The 20832-nt window shown below is 64.3% G+C and overlaps 2 protein-coding genes across 4 annotated transcripts in view; one reads left to right on the forward strand and one right to left on the reverse strand.

Moving 5' to 3' along the window:
- Positions 1-347, forward strand: part of DNAAF8 (dynein axonemal assembly factor 8) — a 111781-nt gene extending 111434 nt beyond the window's left edge. Inside the window, 1 exon segment of the mRNA XM_054161256.1 lies at positions 86-347. Within this exon segment, the coding sequence (XP_054017231.1) occupies positions 86-347 (262 nt within the window).
- A 1490-nt stretch (positions 348-1837) lies between these two features.
- On the reverse strand, positions 1838-16992 carry SBK1 (SH3 domain binding kinase 1). 3 transcript variants are annotated; one of them, XM_054180693.1, is made up of 4 exons: positions 16889-16992; positions 3452-3654; positions 3145-3347; positions 1838-2639 (listed from the first exon to the last, which is right to left on the reverse strand). In XM_054180693.1, the coding sequence occupies exons 1-4, from the start codon at positions 16948-16950 to the stop codon at positions 1857-1859; spliced, it is 1251 nt and encodes a 416-aa protein (XP_054036668.1). In that variant the 5' UTR covers positions 16951-16992; the 3' UTR covers positions 1838-1856. The 3 variants fall into 3 exon arrangements, with proteins under 3 accessions (XP_054036668.1, XP_054036669.1, XP_054036667.1); XM_054180694.1 differs by lacking the exon at positions 16889-16992 and adding an exon at positions 10818-10977; XM_054180692.1 differs by lacking the exon at positions 16889-16992 and adding an exon at positions 9788-10466.
- Positions 16993-20832: the final 3840 nt, after the last annotated feature.

Genomic DNA, 20832 nt, shown 5'->3' on the forward strand with positions numbered 1-20832 from the left:
TCATTTCTGAGCCGTTTCCCTTGCGGGTTTGTTTTGTTATCCTTTTCAACAGTGACAAACTGAGGTAACGTCTGTGACACTACAGCCTCTCCCCGCGGGGAGAGCCCAAACCGACAGCTGAGGGAACAGGAAAGAAGACCCCAACGACCTACCCACACCGCGACCCCACGGGACAGAAATCACACCTGGGCACCCCTCTGCCGGACGGACAGACAGACAGACACACCCCCCAGGAGGCGCCACCCGGCGAGCCCTCCCCGGGGCGGCCGGGATCCCGTATCTACATTATTGCACGAGAGGTGGAGGACAAGGAAGGACCTAAGGCAAAGAGGAACGACCGCGCCTAGCGTCTCTACGGCAGGGCAATGCTACGTCTACACCGGGCCCGCGGCCCCGGCACCACGGGCGGGCGGCGGGCAGGGGTGGGTGCCACGGGGACAGGGGGGCAGCGGCGCTGGCGGGGGGCATCCGCCCGCTCTGTAAACTGCTGCTGCTGCTGAATAGCGTTATAGCCCTTTGTGTGGGGACTGGGGGGGACACGGGGGGAGTCCCCACGGCACCCACCCCACGGGAGGGAAGCCCTAACCATGCCAGGGCTTGGGGTGATGCCACCTCGGGGTGTCCCCCACTAGCCTCCCCACCTGGCAGAAGGGAGAGCCCCTCACCGCCCTGGGTGCCCAAAACAAGGAAGGGAGGTGTAACCCCCACACACCCCGTGATTGTGTCACTAAGGGGCCACCAGCGGCTCCTGCCACCACCCCCCTGCCTGGCCGCCGGGGAGGGGATCTGGGGTTTGGGGAAAGAGTGAGGAGAGGCAACGGGGACAGCACAGGGAACCATGCGGACCTTCAGGAGCCCGCTCGAAGCCCCCTCCCCAGCTCCCTAGGTTGTGAAGATGCACCACTGCCACCACCTCTTCCAGTCCCTGGGTACGAAAAGTCTGCAGAGGGGACAAGAGGACACTACTGTGGCAGAGCCACCAGCCCTGAGCGTCCAACCTGCCAGGGAGCTGCCACCACAGCCACCAGCCAGAGCCTGGAGCGCAGCTCCCGGCTGGGTGGGGCCCCGGCCCTCGGCGGGGGTCAGGAGGGCACCTGTCCCTTGGCAGGGGTCTGGGGCTACCTGACAGAGCTGGGCAAGGGGCAGGGGCTGCCAGCGGCCGGGACGAGCGACGACACACAGACAGGGACACTTTGCTACATCGATGGCTGCCAGCGCCTCCCACGGCAGGGAGGCAGCCGGGGCTGCCGGGGGGGCCCAGACTGCTGGTGACCCCCCCAGCGCTCCAGCTCCGACCCAGCGTCCACCTCCCCATCCCCTCCCAGACCTTAGAGGGGCAAGGACTGGTGAAAGGGGGCAGATCCCCACCCAGCCTCCCCTCCCCAAAGGCCTCCTCCACGGCGCGGGGTCATCGGCCTTCCCTCGCCCGGCCGGGGGCCGCAGGGGTGGGGAGAGACAGTGGGTGCCTGCTGCCCCAGACCCACTCTTCCTCCCCATACTGGGGACCCCTCTTCATGCCACCATGGAGAGAGCCTTGGAGGGGGCAGTGTGGCCGTGGCAGGGCCAGGGGCGCTGACATCCTCCCTGGCGGCGAGGCCAGGCTCCCGCTGCCAGCCTCAGCGGGGCGGGGCGGGGGAGGGTCAGCACCCTCCAGTGTTGTCCTTTTCCTCTCCTGCTTTGTTGTGGATTTTTTTCCCATTTTTCTTTTTTTTCCTTTTTTTTTTTCTTTTTTTTCCTTTTTTTTTCTTTTTTTTTTTTTCGCTTTTGGAAACCCAGAGCCTGGTCCTGGCTCCTGCCACCGCCACGAGCGACACCCCCCATCCCTGTCCCCGGGGCGGGGGGACCCCGGGCGGCCATCAGACGCAGATCTCTATTGCTGTGGCCAGGACCATCTGCCCTTTGCCTTTGTCCTGCCGGCCGTCTGTCCTGCCGGCGGCGCCCGGGGAGGCCACGCCGGGCTCGGGGCCGCGGGGGCCGCTGCCGTCGGTCAGGACGGTCCTCTTGAGCGGGGCGGGGGTGCAGGAGCCGGCCGGCTCGTGGCGGTGCGCTCCCGCCGGCAGCTTGTCCCCGGCGTGCTTGCGGGAGCGGTAGGAGGGCCGGCGGCGCACCTCGGCCATCAGGTCGCACTTGATGAAGTAGAAAACCTCCTTGACGGGGCAGCGCTTCTCGGGGTCCAGAGCCAGCAGGCGCTGGAACATGCGCAGGGCGCTGTCCGTGAAGCGGCGCCACTGGGAGGGCAGCCCCCCGAGCCGCCCCTTCTGCCACCGCACGAACTCCTCGAAGAAGGCGTCGGAGGCTGCCGCCGCCTCCCAGGGGAAGTTGCCGGTGAGGACGCAGAAGATGAGCACCCCGAAGGCCCAGACGTCGATGCTGGTGTCCACGGCGAAGCCCTCGGCCCGGCCGGCCTGGCAGACCTCGGGCGCGGTGTACGGGATGGTGCCGCTGATGCGCTTGACCCGGCAGCCCACCTTGCGCGTCATGCCGAAGTCGGCCAGCTTGACGCGGCGGCAGTCGCGGTCGAACAGCAGCACGTTCTCGGGCTTGATGTCCCGGTGCACCAGGCTCTTGCTGTGCATGTAGTCGAGGGCCAGGCCCAGCTGCTGCACGCAGCGCTTCACCAGCTCCTCGGGGAGCCCCACCTGCAGAAGCAGGGACATGGATCAGCCTCCTGCCACCGTGCCTTTTGGTCAACTCAGCCAGCCCCGTGGCCATCCCACCCGGCTCAGAGGCCACCATATCTCTACATCGTTACACATCTGATGTGGTCACAGCTTTCATCTAGGGTGCTCTCTGTGGCAGAGAGACAGGTGGTCAGTTCTGGGCAACCCTTGGATGGGTGATGGGTTTCAGGACCACCCAAGGGACGGGTGATGGGTCTCAAGACCTCAAGGGGATGGTGATATGTCTCAGGTCACTTCACAGGTGGGTGATGTGCACCAGCTCTACCTGGGAGTGGATGCCAGATCCAGGTCCAGGCTTGCTTGTGGGCACTTGTGGTCAAGGCTTACCCCATGCAAGGATGCCCAGTCCCCACATGCGGGGGTCCCATCCCACACGGCCGCCCAGGCACAGCAGCAGCTTTTGTCAGCGCCCTGGGGTGCACCCCCCCAAACAAAAGCTCCCCCCGGAGGGGCAGGGTCCCACCTGTGGCGGGATGATGTCGAAGAGGTCCCCGCCGGGGGCGTACTCCTGAGCAAAGACGTAGCAGTCCTCGGTCTCGAAGACCACGTCGAAGACCTTGATGATGAAGGGGCTGGAGGAGAGCGTGTTGGTGATGCTGAACTCCCGCAGGAAGTTCTTCAGCTTTGTCTTGCTCTTGTTGACGAACTTCAGGGCCATCTTGGTGCCTGCGGTGACCAGGGCATGAAGGTGAGTCCTGGGCACGGCTGGCACGTGCCAGCCACCCTTCTCGCGGCACGGCCGCGTCCCCTTCGCCCCGCGCCTCCCTCACCTGTGCTTTTGTGGGACACCAGGTCCACCTTGCCGTAGGTGCCCTTGCCCAGCTCACGGATGAGGTCGTAGTGCTTGCTGATGTCGGTGCCCGAGAGGGTGCGGATGGCCAGGGACTGCATGTCCTCAGTGATGAGGGGCACCCCGCAGCAGGCCAGCTTGCGCGACGGCTCCTGCTCCACCGACCCCGCGCTCATGGCTGCGCTGCAAGGCACAGACCCAGCGCTGCTTCTGGGGGTGCTGCAAAGTCACCACCACACATCCCGTCCCGTCCCATCCCGTCCCATCTCATCCCATCCTATCCCATCCCGTCCCATCCCACCCCATCCCATCCTGTCCCACCCCATCCCACCCCATCCCATTCTGTTCCACCCCATCCCATCCTATCCCACCCCATCCCCATCCCCATCCCATCCCATCCTGTCCCCATCCCATCCCATTCTCAAGTCTGGAGTCCGTGGTGCCTTGCAAAGAGGCCCCAGGCTGCTCAGGGCAGTGCTAAACAGCACCCACTGGCTGCCACCCCTCTGTCCCCAGGGGCCACCAATGCAGTGGCTCTGCAGAGAACGCTCCAGCCTCCGTGGAGGCTGCAGCCAAGCAGGGCAGGGCCAGGGCTTGCTCTGTCCCCTGTGCCTCCAACTCGAGGGGATATCTGGGCACAAAGTGGGGGTTTGGGACATGGCAGAGCCACGAGGACAGGGACATGGGTGGACACAGAGACACACAGAGGTTTCCTTGGCCAAGCCACATTCACAGCCACTGTGCAGGACAGGAACTGGGGGCCCTTCGGTGCTCCCCACCACTGCCACAGTCCCCAAGAAGGATCCCAGAGCCAGTCCTGTCCCACCTGCCCAGCAGTGCTCTGGAGCAGGGCCAGGGCTATGGCACAGGCCCCAAGTGGGACTCAGTGGCTCTGCAGCTCTGACCATGCTGTGGCACCAGCTCTCTGCTCTCCCCTCCCAGGGTGCCAGCACCACCTGGACCACAGCATGGACATCCCTCCTCCCAACAACCCAGCGCCACCAACTCCTCGCCCTGGTCATGCCCATGGGCAGAGCCCAGCTGGGACTCACCCACCACAGCAGTGACAGCCCTCAGAGACCAGCTCTGGTGGCTTCAGGGAGCTGCATTGCCCTCCACCACCCCACGCACTGCACAAACCAGCACCCCAGTGAGCTGACCCCTGCCACGGGCACGCACAACCTGCACAGAACAAGCCCAGAGCGGGGGCCGTGGGCCCAGGGCCGGTGGGCAGCTTGGCAGAGGGAGCTGGCAGCAGAGTGGCAGTCACAGGGCAGCAGCCGAGCGGGCGCTGGGCTATATTTAGGTTTGTGATGCGGCGTCTCGGCGCAGAGGGGAAACATCCCTCCTGCTGGGCTCGGCACTGACAGCGCCCAGCTCCAGGATGGGGCTGGCAGCAGGGTGGCTGGGGATGGGCCATGGGTGCCTGGTGGCTGCAGGCGTGGGCTCACCGCCCACGAAGCACCCGCGGGGCTGAGCCCACTCCTGCAGAAGGTGGAGGCTGAGCACGGCTGCACCGGAGGGCGTCCTGGGGGAGGGAGCCCAAGTGGTGACCATGCAGTCACACAGGGGCTGTGACAGCCACCCCAAATGGTGCCAGACACCCCATGGGCACCCATGGATCCTCCCAGCCCTTTCCCAGCAAGGAAGAGCCTGATCTCCAACTTCTTCCTTTCCTCCCACCGTGATGCTGCCTCGCATCCCAGTGGAGAGTTCATTCCAAAGCAGAGCTTTTCCCAAAGCAGAGCTTATCCCAAAGCAGAGCTCAACCTAAAGCAGAGCTCAACCTAAAGCAGGACTCCTCTGAAAACAGGACTGATCCCAAGGCAGACTTCATCCCTACATGGAGTTCATCCCAAGGCACATCTCATCCCATGGTGGAGCTCATCCCTAGGCAAATCTCATGCTGAGGTGGAGCGGATCCCAAGGCGGAGCTCATCCCGAAGCAGAGCTCAGCTTTGTCGTACATTAGAGGCTTTCTCCTTCCTGGGAAGTTGGGCGAAAAATAGCAAAGGAACTTCACCATCATGTTCCAAAAATGTATCAGCTTGACTCATCGGATCTCCAGAGCAGCTCATCTCCCGCCCGCTCGATTGGCCTCCTGCGAGAGCAGCTCCGCTTCAGCGGCTGGGTGCTGGAGGTGGAGGTGGCTCGGCGCCGCGGTCCCGCGGATCCCTGGCAGGAAGCAGCTCCAGCGTCCTGCAGGAAGAGCTCTGGGCTGCGCTTGGCTGCGCAGCCGGCGCCTGAGCCGCTGCTGAAACGCGACCGTGCGGGCGGCAAAGCTGGGCCTGGAGACAAGCCCTGCCGGTGGGATGGGAGAGGGGAGAGCGCTGATGGCTGCACGAGAGCTCCCCGCCTCAAGGGCTGTTTGCTTATTCCTGTGGCTAATCCTAGTGGGTTTTCCAGGCAGCTCCTCTCCAACTGGTGACCAAGAAAAGCCCAGCAGAAATGGGTGTCCCACCATGCCAAGTCCCCTTCTTGCTTCTGGACAGGCTTTTGGGGTGCTTTACGGAGCAGGGAGAGCTGCTGTGGTGCAGGTTAGAGGGGCAGGCTGCTGGCCACACTGCCAGGGACGCTGCCAAAGACCTGGGTGCTGCTTGGATCTTGCCATGGTGCCTCCATTACCCCTGGATCTGTCAAGACTTAGGGAGAGCATGGAGCCAGCGCTGGCCCCAGGAGGAGCCAAGCAGTGATGGGTGGGCAAACACCAGTGTGCCAAGGGCAGAGCAAGCACAGCTGCAGAAGTTTTCATTAACAATTGAAATGCTTTGGGAAACGTGGGCTTGACGTCAGCAGCCATGGGCAGAGGGGGCCAGGGCTCTTTTCCAGCTGGTGCTGTGTGCTCACAGGGATGGGGGACAGCAGGACATGGTGGGGACAGTGCCAGCGCAGCAAGAGATGCCACCAGCCTGGCATGGCCAGGGTTGAGGCCCCACATCCTTGCTGCCTTCTGTGCCCATGCCAGTCATGCTGGTGCCAATGCCCATATGGCCATGAGCCAGGTCGGGTGGGAGCAGAGCAGGAACAGGACCTGTTCCCAGCACACCAGCTCCAGCCTGGCCTCCACGGCACAGCTTCAAAGCACCAGAGAGCAGCCAGCACCGTGCCTGAGGGAAGCCAAACACCCTCCCAGCATGGCTCTCCAGCTCAGTTGATTTGCTGTTCTTCAGGAAGGAGCTTTTAAAAGCAGGGAGCAACACCACACATCCCAGCTGAGTCCTGGTGCAGGTCTCCATGCCACAAGACCCTAGACCATAGCAGAGGGGCAGAGAGGACTCTGCCAAGTGGCATTGGGACCCCACTGCTCACCACAGGCAGCTCCTGCCGTCATCTCTGCATCCTGAACCATTTCTCCTACTATTCAGACTAAAATTGTTCTCTGTTTAAGCTTCAGAACCATTTATCTCATTGAGTGAGGAGGATAATCCACCCACCTCTTCCTTGCTCCCTGGCAGGTATTTATAGGCAGCCACTTGTCTCCCGTCGGCAACTGTCGGCTCCATCCCCAACACCGCAGAGCAGCTCCCGGGAGGGTGGCATCCCATATCCGGAGCCCAGCATCCTATCAGGTACTGGGGCTGGCACCACCAACCCACTCCCACCCTTATGCTGCTCTTTGCAGAGGGATGCTTCCCCCTGCTCTGCATCCCGCTCCGCATCCCACTCCACATCCTGTTCCATATCCTGCTCCGCTGCACGCCCGGCCCTGGGCACATGGGCTCTGCCAGTAAGTAATTGCAAACTCATTACAGGCTCATCGAGAGGAGCGGAGGCTGCCCAGGAGAGCTGCCCTAGGCTCCTGGCAGAATATGCTGCTGGAGCTGCAGCTGCTTGGAAACTGAGAGGGGAAGGGGGAAAATCCCTCTGGCCACATGGGAGAGCAGCAGGTCAGGAGAACGAGCGGTAACTGAGTGGGTCGAAGGGAGAGGGTCTGCCCGAGCCCCGCACAGGGGTTCTGCGGCCAGGCAGCTCGCACCGCAGCCTGCTCTGGGGCAAGGAATGAGAAGATGAAGGGAAAAGCAGCCAGGGCAGGGGCAGGGGCTCTGCAGGACCCAGATTTCTGTTTTGGAGAGGGGAAGGATGAGAAACAGCCGGCAGCAGGGCGGGCACCGGCACTCGCTGCTCCCTCCCTGCGGCTGCCCCAGCTGCACCACGTGGATTTGGCAGAGCTTTGATCTCCTCCACCCCCATTCTCAAACCCTCCCACTGCCTCGATGCTCATTAATTACAGTGTAATTGGCATTAGTTATTACTGGGCAACACTGCCTCCCCCCAGCCTGGCAGGCTGGAGGCCAGGGCACCCATCGGGAGGGATCTCGTTCCCAAACCTCCTCTGTTTTCTCCAAAGCAACCACTGAGGCTCAAAGTCTTCCAGGGAAGGACTTGGCCACCCAGAGCCATCCCTGCTCCCAGTCCCACACATCCCCATGCTGCCCTGGTGCTGCCCATGTGGTTCTGGGTGCCAGCAGTGCCTCGACTGTGCCCCACTCTATCTTGCTCCATTTCCAGCCTCTTCCACCTCCATTCCTGCCTGACCCCATTCTGGGGACATCCTCTCATCTCCTCATTGCCACTGGGACCTATGTGCTGGCACAAGGCGTTATTAGCTGTGCCTCCCAGGGGCAGTGGCACGCTGGTGCCCAGGGAGGGCTCACAAAGGCACCTTCACCAAACGAGGACAGTGTCTTCATGGCATCTCACCAGGGATGAGTCGTGAGGTACCCACCATGTCCAGGCATCCTGCAGCCAGACTGGTCACTGCCTCCCAACCCACCAAAAGCAGCAGAACACAGGTGGGGAGAGGGCCCCTTTGCCCACGTGCCACCCCAGGGTCATCCAAAGCTGCTCCAGTTAAGCTGAGGGTGGCCATGATGCTGCTGGGCATGCCCAGCACAGGGAAACCAGCCAGCAGCTGCAGGCCTTTTGGTGACAGCTCCTCTGCCAGCACCCTGCCACCCCGGGGGAGCAGCTCCCCCTCTGTGGGGCGGTGGAAATGTGCCCACAGCTCCTGCCAGCTGCATGGTGGTGCTAAGGCACTGGGGAGCACGCCAGGGTGGCTCACACTGTGAGCATGAACCAGCACCAAACCTCTGCTGAAGCACCCGCAGCAGGGGTGGCCTCCCAGTGCCCCCAGGCTGGGACACGCGATGGCACTCAATCCAGAGCTCCCATACCAGCTCCTTGCCCAGCCCACAGCAGACTGCTCGGCACCACGATCGGCTTCGGCGCAGCCAAAAAGCACCCAGAAGCGTGCAGGCTCCCGGGAGCTGCGCTCTCAGCAGGGATGTCCCAGCTGCGGGGCAGGGTCAGGCCCTCTCACACCCATCCGTAGCATCCTCCGTAGCAGGAGCCCCATCCTGTCCCAGCCATGAGCCTGTGCTAAGGTTCTTCAGCCTTCAGCCCCAGGATCCAGGTTTGCAGGCAAATTTGGGAAGAGGAAATAAAGCGGCGCCCAGGCTCTCCTGCGCCAGCTCACCAAGGGATGGGTGGCAGCCGCTCCTCGGGGAGCCACGGCTATCCCATCCGTGCCCTCCGCTCTGCTCTCCTGGAGCTGCCAGCAGGATTTTCCCCGCCCTGGTCTGCACCGCGCCGGCTCTATCCATCGGCCCCTGACGGCAAGACCTCGGCCGCCCTTCAGGGCTTCATCCTCCCGGGACTGTTCGTGCCGAGCGGGATGGCTTCGTTAGGACCTCAGCTCCTCCAGCCCGCAGCTCCTCCCGCGCTCGCCGCCGGCGCCGGGGCTTTCTGATTACTTCATTGTTTGATTGGTTTCATCAGCCTGTCATCAGCTCCCTCCCAAAACTCTTCCGCCAGCGCCGGCAGCGTCGCACGTTTGGGATCTGCAAAGACAAATGCCCCGAGCGGCACCTGCCCGCCGCCCGCCCGGTGCCCGTGGGCAGGACCGGCCGTGCCCTCGCCCCTCTGGCTCTCGGGGGCAGTGGGACACGTCACCTTTCTGCGAAAACCAGCCTGGGCTCCACTCCAGGGGGCTTCACGGCCTTGACACGTGGTGCCATGTCCTGCCCTGCACAGGACCCTTATGGCCAGAGCTGCTGGAACCCTGGCACTGCCCCAGATGCCACCGAGGGGGCTGCTCCTATTTCTGCCCTGCTTCACCATTGCTCCCTCGCCCCCTGGCACATCATCGTGTAGTATCCCGGGCAGGGCACGGGAAGACCCCACTCAAGGCCACGCCACAGGAACGCCGAGAGCCAGGCTCGGCACGCAGGCACCCAGCCCCGAGGCTTTGCCAGCAGTGAGTCCAGCGCAGAGGGGTGCCGAGACCAAACTGCCCAGGGCCCCCCGTGGCCCTCACCCGTCCCCGAGCTGCTGCACTGCTCCCGGCCGGCCAGAGCCACCCGCCCGCGGGCACCGCGCCGGCGAGGCCGGACCCGAAGGAAAGTGGGTCACGCTCCCCCTTCCCCTCCGCAGCCGGGAGAGCCTGCTGTGGGCTGGAGGCCGGCTCCGCTGCCCGCACCGTGCTGGGAGCCGATGAGAAACCTCGGGAGATGGTGAGGAGAGATGACAGGGGGACATGAGATGAGACACGGAGAGATGAGGGGGGATGCCAAGGGTGGGGAGTGAGGGGAAATGATGAGAGGAGATGAGGGGAGATGATGAGGGATACGAAGAGGGGAAGCAAGGAGAGATGATAAGGGAAGACCACGGGAAGAGACAAGGGGGAATGAGGGGAGATGACGAGGGGAAACAAGAGAAGATGATGGGAGATGAAGTCAGGAGGCAAGAGGAGATAAGAAGGGGAAACGAAGGCAGATGAAGGGAGATGAGGAGGGGATGACAAGGGAGATGACAAGGGCAGATGGCCTGAGCTGCCCCCGAGGCCACCCCTCGCCGCTCTCCCCTCCTCGCTCCCCTTCCCCAGCCTTTTTCCACCTCAGCTCATCTCCCCAGAGCCCCTCCCCAGGCATCCATCGGGAGCCTTTTCTTCCTCTGGAACCGGCCCCGGGGCCAGGGCAGGGGTGAAGGGGGGCACAGCCCTCTCTCCGCCACCCGCCACCACCCCCCCATCAACCCCCCACTCCATCCCCGCTTCCATCTCCGACCTCGAGTTCGTCCCCGCAGCCGCAGGGCCGGGGGCAGGTGGCACTGACCGGGAAAGGGGGACACGGTGCCAGGGATGGGGGGGCGCGGCCGAACCCCGGGGTCAGTATCAGCATCACCCGGTAAGCCCCAGGTTCTACGCGGGGTGATCGCTCCCCATTCACCCCGGTGGTACCGAGATGGTTCTTTAGATCTCTCCGCGCCGTGCAGGCAGACAAAGGGCGGCCCCACCGCGCCCGCTACCGTTCCCTCCCCGGTCCCCATCCTTCCCGACGCCGCCTTACCGGTGGGGCGAGCCGCCGCGCCCCGGCCTCGGCGGGAGAGGAGCCGCCGCCGCCGCCGCCTCCCGCCCCCCTCCCGAGGCCGTGCCGGGCTCATACCGCGGCCCCGCCGCCGCCACCGGGAGGAGCGGAGGGAGCGGAGGGAGCGGAGCTGAGCGGCGGTGCCCCCCCCCCCCCCCCCCCGCACCCCCTTCCCGCCGCCCCGCCCCGCGCTCCGCCCGCCACCGGCACCGCCCCGCAGCCCCCGGGGACGGGAAAGGGGGGGACGGGGAGGGAAAGGAACGGGGCGGGGGGCTGCGCCGCCGTAACACCGGGAGAAGCGGGAGGTGCGGAGCGCTCCTCGTCCTCGATCCTCCCCAGCACCGACGCTTCCCATTCCCGCTTCCCCCCACTATCATCAGCTCTGCAGCACCGGTCACCCCGTTCCCCCACTCAGCACCAGCGCTCCCCAGCCCCGCTTTCCTCCCCCTAACATCAGCACTCCACATCCCTGGCGATGTGGGGCGCTCCCCATCCTCGATTCCCCCCAGCACCGGAGCTGCACATCCCCGCTTCCCCCCCCTCCCCGCTTCAGCAGCGGTCCCCACCCCGGGTCACCGTGCTCCCTGACCCCCCGGCACGACTGCTCCCTGTTCCCATTTCTGCCCCGCACCCAGCACGGGTGCTCCCCAGCCCCCTGTTCTTCGCCATTACCAGTGCCCCACACTCCCTCCCCATCCCCAGTGCTCCCCATCCCAGCTCCCCTAGTTTCTCCCCTTCAGCACCAGTTGCTTGCTCCCAGCACCACTACCACTCTCACTCCCTACCCCGTGGGTCCAGCACCACATGGGGGTTGCAGGTGGGTTGGCCCCAGGTGGAGCTGGGGGTGCTGGGTGCAAGGTTCCAGGTGTCTCCTGTCTCACCACTCTTCAGAGCCCCAAAACTGGGGTTCAGCCAGCCACGGGTGCCATGTGCTGGGTAACGGGGCTGGGACGGGCACCTCTGCAGGAGGATCAGACTCCTCACCCCTTCTCCATCCTTCCACACAGCAAAAAAGACTCAGCTAGTCCAGGCTAGGATCACTTGGGGTTCACCATCACCTTCAGGGGGCTGGCACGTCCTCACAGAGGACCATGTCCCACTGTCAGCACATCCCCATCCTCTGCTCTCCCTCAGCCTTCCAAGGCTCTGTTCTCCTGGTGATACCCCCCTGGCATGGACATGCTCCCAGACAGGTACAGCACACATGGCTTAGCTCCCTGCACTCTGCAGTGGTGGCAGCACCCGGATGCAGCCAGGGGCAGCAGATGAGGCAGCCGTGGGCTTCCTCTCGGCCTCCTTAACGGCTGGCAACATGGTCAGTGAGCACTGCCAGCACTGGGCACCAGCGGCTCCTGGGCACCTCCAGCCCAGGGCACAGTGGCAGCTCTCCTGGAGGAAGACAAGGGGTCAGCACCTGCTCAGAGCATGCCAGGTCACCTCCCATCATTCTGGATCTGCCCCTGTGCTCACCCAGGCTGAGCAGGGACATCCTAACGCAGGCCATGGTTTGCTTTGGGGCTTCCTTGACTCTAAGCTGAGCAGCTGTGCTCCTGTGGGGCTGCCCCATGTTCTGAGGGGTGACAGCATGTTGTTCTCATGTCTATGTGAGCCAGCTGTGCCCACTCCACCAGGACCAGGGCCATCCCACTGGCACTAAGCCCCTTGCTGCTGGAGAGGGCAGGGAAGTGTCACCTGTGTGGCTCTAACCCAGACTGGGAGCAGACCACTCAGTGGTTCCACAAATAGCTTCCAATCAAGAGGCCAAATCACATTTTGACGCTTGAATTCAGTGCCAGGAACTGCTGTGACATTGCCACCCTTCTCCCACCTGGCAGCCACTCAGGGCATGGGCAACTTCAGTTTGGGCAGCAGGAGGGGTGACTCCTGCCAGTCCCCTTAGTGCCCTCTCTGCTCATCAGTCCCTGCCACGGCTCCCAGCACCTGGATGCTCTGGGTATGGATGGGGCCATCTGCATGGCACCAGAGGAGAAATGCCAGCCCCTGCATCACAGGAGTGTAGTGACCCAGCAAGGCAGGATGGGTGCTGAATGGTGCTGAGACCAGGAAAGGGGCAGGAGAGCGTTTTAGGGGTGAAGGTGCTGGGAACTGGCATGGTGTGGGAAATGGGGCAGAGCCGGGGGGCTCTGGGGCCACCAGAGAAGCAGGTGAAAGCCACCACAGCCTTCCTCATGTGGATGGAGTAGGTCCAGCCCATGGCTCCCCACGGCCCTGCCACAAGGCACCTGTCCCCGGGTCACCTGCCTGCCCTTGCCACGCTGTCCCCCGACTCCCGCAGCCTGCTGCTGCTGGCGTTGGGAGCTGTGGCTTCCGAGCTTTCCTCCGGCTTCGTCCTATTTATAGCCCGGGGCCGTTTCTAGGTCACGCCAGCAGCGCCGGGGCTGGGGAGCTGGCCTGGGGACCGTGGGGGGCCGCAGGGACAGGGTCGCATGCCCTGCACGTGGCTTGCCTCCCAGTGTCACCATCCCGCTGCGGGGGGATGAGGCTGTGCCGTGCCCCGGGGACACGGAGGCTGAGCTGGCAATGAGGGACCAGCTGGGCTCTGCCCAGCCTCTGCGGGGCTCAGCAGGGCTCCGTGGGGCTTGGCAGGGTTCCACGGGGCTCAGCAGGGCTCCGTGGGGCTCAGCAGGGCTCCATGAGACTCTGTGGGGTTCTGTGGGGATCCATGGGGTTTGGCAGGGTTCTGTGGAGCGCTGTAGGACCCAGCAGGGTTCCGTGAGGCTCAGTAAGACTCCATGAGGCATTAGGGGGTTCCATGGGGCTCCGTGGGGATCCAAGTGGTTCAGCAGGCCTCTGGGGGGTTTGGCATGGCTCCATGGCACTCAGTGGGGCTCGACAGGGCCCAGTGGGTCTCTATGGGGCTCTGTTGGGCTCAGCAGAGCTCTGTGGGACGCAGTGGGGCTGCGTGGGACTCCACGGGTCTCAGGGGCTCCTTTTGGGGCTGCCAGGCTGCAGGGTGGCACATTGCCAGCACACGGGTCACACCCAGACTGGATGATAGTAACACCAGCAGTACCAGTTAGTGCCTGCCTGGAGCTCGTGGTCCTCGCAGCACTTGCAGCATATTAATCGCTAATTAAGATGAGGGAGATGAAAGGAGCTGGGTCAAACACGGGCATCACCCAGCTGCACCCCACCGCCTGCCGCGGGCCCGCGGCTCCCCACGGATGCACCCAGGGATTTCTGCTGGGAAAGGAAATACCCTGGTGTGTGCCACGGGCAGAGTGGGGAAATGCCCTGAAAAGCCTCAAATAGCCCAAGCAAGCCCAGTCCCCTCCGCACTCGGTGTGAAGGTCGCTCACCCCTCGGCCATCGCTTGGCTCCCCCCCACCCCGGCAGAGTGGCACCAAGGGGCCGTGCCCCACACGGGCCGTGTCGGGGTGCCACGGCACACGCAGCCTGCCACACTCGGTGACATGAGCTGACGCCTGCCCGGAGATGCTGGCAGGGCTGCTGGGAAGAGCAGGGGAGGGAAGAACGGTTGGTGACGCGGATGCGGAGCACGCCGGGAGCCGTAGTGCCGGTGGAGGGGACAGGCAGTTCCTGGCAGCATCTCCCAGCTGCTTTTCCCCCATCTCCCGCCCCACAGTACCCACCGAGCCCCAGACCCTCCTGCCCTGCCCCTGCGGGCAGCCCAGCATCTCCAGGTTCATTGCCGTGTCGCCATCGGGGTGCACAACCCGTGCTGGGGGCCGGGCGTCCCCTCAGAGCCCAGGACCGGCGCCCATCCAGGATTTCAAGGCGAGAGGAGACTGTTGGGAGCTGTTTCCCAGAGTGCTGGGGCAGGGGGGTGAGTGTCCCCCCCCTCGGTGGTCCCCCCTGAACGGTGTGACTACAATCATCGTTATTCTCCAGAGTTAACGTGTCCCTGCCGTGGCTCATGGCTGCCAGGATTAAAACCCCGGCGGCTGCTCTCAGGGGCAGGGAGGAGACGCAGCCCTGGCACCGCGGGGCACAGTCTGCAGCTCAGCTGCATGGTGGGGACACACCGAGCTGCTGCCGGCACGTATTGGGGGGCCGCCTCCCTCCCAGCCCCCACCCCGTGCTCCTGGGGGCAGAGGAGGGACCCGAGCCAGCCGGCTGGGCACAGCGCCTTGCCTGCCGGTTCCCCCGGCTCAGGCTGGGTCAGGACCTCAGCACCTGCAGGAACCTTGGGCACGGTGTTGGCTCTGGAGCGTGTTGCTGAGCTGCTGGGGGGAAGGAAGCGGAATGGTTTTCTTTTGAATGGATTCCTTCTGAAAACGAGCAGAACAGGCTGCTCTGGGGAGGGGCGGCGACTTGGGGGCATAGCGGGGTCACACCAGTGCCCCACTCCCACCACCTGCCTCTGAATCGCTGCCCGGGGCCGTGGCACTGCTGTGCGCACCCCTTGCAGCATTTCCCATCCCATCGCCAGCCTGGCACCGTGGCACGCCGGCACCCTCGTACCCCAGCAACCTGGCGCCGCGGCACCCTGGCACCCCAGCACGCTGGCACCATCTGTCCCCGCACGCCCGCCGCCGCCTCCGCTCGCAGCCTGTTCTCCTGGCACCATCTAGCGAGGCTGAGGGGACAGACATGAGGCTGAGGGGACAGACAGGCTGCTTCCAGCGCCCAGCGTCCCCAGAGGGTGCCTCTGGTCCAGGGTGCCAGGCCCAGGGTTGGCGGCAGAGTGGGAAGCAGCCGGTGGGTCCCTCTGCTGGCAACCCCCCGGTGCCCAGGGGGAACTCACCCCAGAAGCTGCTGTGCTGGTGGTGGCAGGAGATGCCAGCCCTGGCCCCGTGGGCTGGAGGCTGGTGACAACTAGGGGAACGTTCTGGGACAAGAGAGCATTTGGGGACAGGAACATTTGGGGACAGGGTCTCCCACACGGCACAGCCCACCCTGAAGCGGAGCAGCATGGCCAGAAGTCTCTGGGCACAGGTCAGGGGTCTCCATCCCTCACCACACCCCTGCACAGGGAGGGGGGAGCCCCATGGCCACCACCAGGAGCTCAGGCCACCACACTGCCACTCTGAGCACTCCCCAGCTGAGAACGCCCAACTCATGTCACACGTGGCCTGGGTGAAGCTGTTTGGCTCCAGCCCTGAGTCAGGCTGTGAGATGGGAGCTCCAAGGATGCCCACGTGTGCCCCTCTCCAGCCAGCAGGCCCCTCCCCAAGCCCCTCTCCCATCCCTGGTCCCCCAGTGTCTCCCCATCTCCTGGTGTCTTCCCAGCCAGTGCCAAGCTCCTGTGCATCCAATCCCAGAAAGCAAGGCTCCAAACAGCGTGATTTACACCAAACCTAATCAATTCTTGCACAGCAGTGTGCACAGAGTGCCTGGGCTGGCACTCACCCATGGCACAGCTGACAGCCCTGCCTGCCCACCAGCCTGGCACCCTGTGTGCCCTGTGGGCAGCCAGAGCTCGGTGGGCTGAACAGGGGTGGGAGCTGGGAGCTGTGCTCTGGGGATGATGGCCCTGGACAGGAGCTGGCAGTGGCTCAGTGCCACAGAGGGGCAGTCAGGCACAAGGCGTGCCAGTGTTCACACTTTGTGTCCCTGCCCGGCTAATTCTGGCACCACCACGCTGGCCTTGGCTGCCCCTCAGGAGCCCTGGGCATGGGGCAAGGCGAGGCAGTGAGGGACGGGCCTGGGGGACTTGGTGACCAACCCTCCCTGGGCAGCCCCCAGCTGCCCTCAGCAGCGGAGTCCAGGGAGCCTGTCCCGGTGGGCAGGATGGCTCTGGGATGCTGTGGGTTCACACACCACTCCCATGGGCATGCTGGCACAGGATGCCCACCCTGAGCCCTAGAGAGCTGCCAGGGAAGCCCATGTTGGATGAGCACACCTGCCGTGCATGCAGCCTCTGCCTGGCACAGCATGGCACAGCGCTGGGCTCCACTACCCTCCACCCCTGCTCCAACAGAAGCTCCAGCAGGCAGCTCTCATGCCAGGCATCGTCCCCCATCCCAGATCAGTGCCCTGCTCCCATGCCACTCCTGGGCTCACGGAGTGCCCCACCACAGCGTGCCCCCGCCACAGCGTGCCCCGCAGCCGGGGAGCCTGGCACTGACCTGTGCAGGTGCAGAGGCTGCAGCTCCTCTCTCTGGAAGCAGACGAAGCAGAAGGAGTCCATGGCTGGGCTCTGGGGGTCACCGTGCCCAGGCGAGGGGGACCGCAGGCCAGGCAGCACCAGAGGGCTGTTGGCATCTTCCTCCCCCTCACCAATGGCACCGGTGGCCAGGGGCTCGGGCTCGCCTACCCGGGGCCATGGTGCTGGGGACCCCCTTCACACGGCCAGCCTGGGTACCAGGGCTGGCTGCTCACTGGACACGGAGGCAGCAGCGGGCTGTGCCATGTCCCGTGCCACCCTCGCTCCGGGGCGGGCAATGCTAAATGCGACCCTGGCACTCATCGTGCAGCTCAACTGGAGGCAGCGCCGCTCAGGGGGTGTGGGCAGGGAGCTGTGGTGCCATCACCCCGGCCAAGGAATCTGGCAGGGCAGGATGAGGCCACCTGAGCCCTGTGGCGCTTCAGAGGCTGGGGGAAGCAGCTGCCCTTGCCTGGCACCCAGCGCCAGTGTGGCACTGAGATGATGCTCGTGGTGCTGCCAGGGAAAGTGTCCCCGGTCCTCAGGTGGCGTCCGGCAGGGTCCAAGAGGGTCCGGCAGGGTCTGGCAGGGTCTGGCCGGCAGGTGGCCGGGCCGGGAGCCTCGCAGGCTGGGGGAGGAAAGTTGTGTGGTGAGCAAGCTGCAGCTCCGCGGGGCTGGGCTGGCGGCGGAGCAGCCGCGGCTCTGACAGCTACACCGGCGTGTGAGTATTAATAGCTCCAGAGCCATGCGGTGAGGCTGGGAAGTTAACTCCTTGGTTGCTGCTGCCAGCCCTGCCCAGGCTCCGGATGCCCTTCCCTGGCTCTGAGCTCTTTGCTGCCTCAGGGTTTGCCAGCGCTGCAGCTGAGGCCTGGCAAACTCAGCACTGGGCATCAGCATGGAGCCTGTCTTCTGTCTCCATCCCACTTGCCCGGGCTCTGCCCTCCAGCCAGGAGGAACTTCTCTTAGTCTGGGTGCCTGTGGATGCCCATGGGTGCCCTGCACCCTACCAGTGTTGGAGAAGGTGGCCTGGGACCCATCCCCAGGGGGCTGCTTCCTGCTGCGCAGATGGGCACAGCGGGGTGTGACAGGGCACAACATGCCAGTCCTGGCTGGGCATGGCAGGAGCATCACAGTGCCTGGTGAGCAGTGTTCCTGCCCCACAACTCATGTCTCTGTTCCACAAGAGGTGTCCCTGCCCCACAAGAGTCATCTTTGTGCCATGACACCCAAAGGGGGTGGCTCTGCACCACCAGGGCGAGCCAGGGCAGCCATGGCAGCAATGTCCTGGGGGTCAAACTAGGCCACCTTGCAGGCAGCCCCTTCCCTGCCTGCTTCCTGCCCTCACTGAGCAGCTCTGGAGTCTCACCATCCTTCCTCTGCTGGGACCAGCTCGTGTTGGGATCTGCCTGCACCCAGCACCCTGGGGCAGAAGCAAAGGTCCTGTCCTTGGGAGGCAGCAGGAGGACATGGGGAGGCTTCCCTGGGCTGGCCATGGCTTTGTCATCACTCACCCTGAATTATTCAGTGCATAGCTCTGCCTGCAGCTCATCTGCTCCAGCCACACCCCCTCTGATGGCTTTTTAATTGCTCATGGCCAGAAAGCTCTTGGCCATGCTGCTGATGGGTCCTGTCCTCGCTGGGCAGCTGTCCCAGGAGAGAGGGACCCAATCTGGGGGATGGTTTATCCCAAACTCAAGTCCCCCACCTTCATCCATGCAGCTAGAAGGGTGCTGGGCTGTGTGGTCTCACACCTGAGGCTGTGAGGAGCCCAGGCTGAACAGCTCTGGTGGGGTTCAGCCACCCCATGCTGGTCCCAGTGTGGGATGGGGGCCAAGGCTGAGCAGAGACCCCAACCCCAGGGCCAAGTCCTCAGACCTGCCTCTAGCTGAGCTGTCTCCAGCACCCTGCAGTCAGCTGGGATGAGGCAGAATGTCCTCTGGGAGCGCATGGGGAGGAGGCTTGGCTGCCTGTGCATGGCTGTGGCTGTGCTCATTGCAGGGCTGGGGTCAGCATGTGTCACCCTGCCCCTCTGCTGTGCCTGCTGAGACCTCCCCTGCAGTGCTGGGGCAGCTCTGGAGCCCTCAGCACAGCCAGGGAGCTGCTGGAGCAGGGCCAGAGGAGGCCACAGCAGTGCTGGGAGGCTGGAAGCCCTCTGCTGGGAGGCCAGGCTGGGAGGGTTGGGGTTGTGCAGCCTGCAGAGGAGAAGGCTCCAGGGAGACCTCCTGGTGGCCTTGCAGCGCTTCAAGGGGACAGAAGAGAGCTGGGGACAGACTGCTGAGCAGGGCCTGTTGGGGCAGGCCAAGGGGGGATGGTTGGAACTGCAAGAGGGAGACTGAGAGTGGAGAGAAGGGAGAAAGGTTTGGTGCTGAGGGTGGGGAGAGCCTGTGCCAGGCTGCCCAGAGAGCTGGGAGCTGCACTGGTGCATCACAGCTGGGGACTGACCCCAGAGGAGACAGGGATTGCAGGGCTGGGCAGCAGTCCATCACCCAGGGCTGGAGGCAGGGCTGGTCTGGGTGGGTTGACAGGGGGTTGGTGCCATCTTGTCACCCCGTGCCCATGTGGGGAGCTGGCAGAGACATCTGTGAGGCCACCGGAGCTGTGCGGTGTGTGTAGGATGCTGCTGCTGCCGTGCAGGCCCTCGGGGGCTGGGAGAAGCAGCAGCATGCCACAGGCATCCCCCTGGGAGGCAGATGGGTGCCCCCCTCACAGCCAGGCTCCCACCGCCCGCCCCAGGCCCCCGGGGCAGCAGCGGCAGGGCTCTGGCAGCCACCCAGGCACCCACTCACCAGGAATGTGCTGCGAGGAGCAGCAAGAAAGGTTAACATTTAATGCCTCAGCTAATGGGCTGGGAGGAGAGGAGCAGAAACCCGGGGAACAAAGGCTGCCCTCCCCTGAAGGGAAGAGAGGAGTGTGCCCAGCCCAGGGGACCTCCTAATGGCTTCTGGCTTTCCAGCCTCCCCCACCCCACCCTTCCTGGAAGAAGGGAAGCCCGTGGTGGTGCACAGCACCGTGCTCCCCCCTCAGCACCCCCAGCTCACTAAGTGCCCATTAGCTGCCTTGCAGCACCCACCACAGCCTGGCACTGAGGGGATGGTCCTGAGTCCATGTGCCTGCCCCACAGGAGTTTCTGGTGGGTGATGGATGCCTTGTCCAGGGGAGCCCAAGCTCAGTTGTCCTCCTCTGCCACCAGCTGCACCTCAGCCATTCCCTCCCAGAATCGTGGGAGGCTGTGGGCAGGCAGAGGTGCATCAGGGCAGCTTGTGGCATGGCCCAGGTGGGGTTTGGAGCTCTAGGAAGCAGGCAGGGACAGGCTGAACTCTCTGTATGCTTTGGAAAAGCCCCAGCCTAAGCCAAGGCCTTCCTCCATGGCTTGGGACAGGAGTGGAGCACCAAGTGATGGTGGGCAGAGCAGGAAGGGCACCCATGGAGGGGAGAGGTGTTCAGAGCACCCTGCCCTGGAGCAACAGGGCTGAGTGGGTTCATTCATTATGCCCCAGGGACACCACAGCTGGAGTCCAGGGTCCAGCTCTGGGCTCCCCAGGTCAGGAGAGTCAGGGAACTGCTGGAGAGAGCCCAGGGCAGGCTGCAGAGCTGCTGAGGGGCCTGGAGCAGCTCTGGGAGCAGCAAAGGCTGAGAGCCCTGGGGCTGAGAGCCTGCAGAAGAGCAGCCCCAGAGGGCAGCTGAGCAATGCTCAGCAAGAGCTAAAGGAGCTGTGGGGGGCAAGAGGCTGGGGCCAGGCTCTGCTGAGTGCTGCCCAGGGCCAGCAGAAGGGGCAAGGGGCAGCAAGTGTCAGGCAGGAGGTTGGAGCTGAGCAGGAGGAGAAAGTTGTTTGGGGTGAGGCTGCTGGAGGCCTGGAGCAGGCTGCCCAGAGAGGTTGTGGAGTGTCCTGGTGTGGAGAGCTTCCAACCCCCCCTGGGCACTGTGCTG

This window comes from Dryobates pubescens, chromosome 4 (assembly GCF_014839835.1).
Source record: "Dryobates pubescens isolate bDryPub1 chromosome 4, bDryPub1.pri, whole genome shotgun sequence".
NCBI lineage: Eukaryota > Metazoa > Chordata > Aves > Piciformes > Picidae > Dryobates > Dryobates pubescens.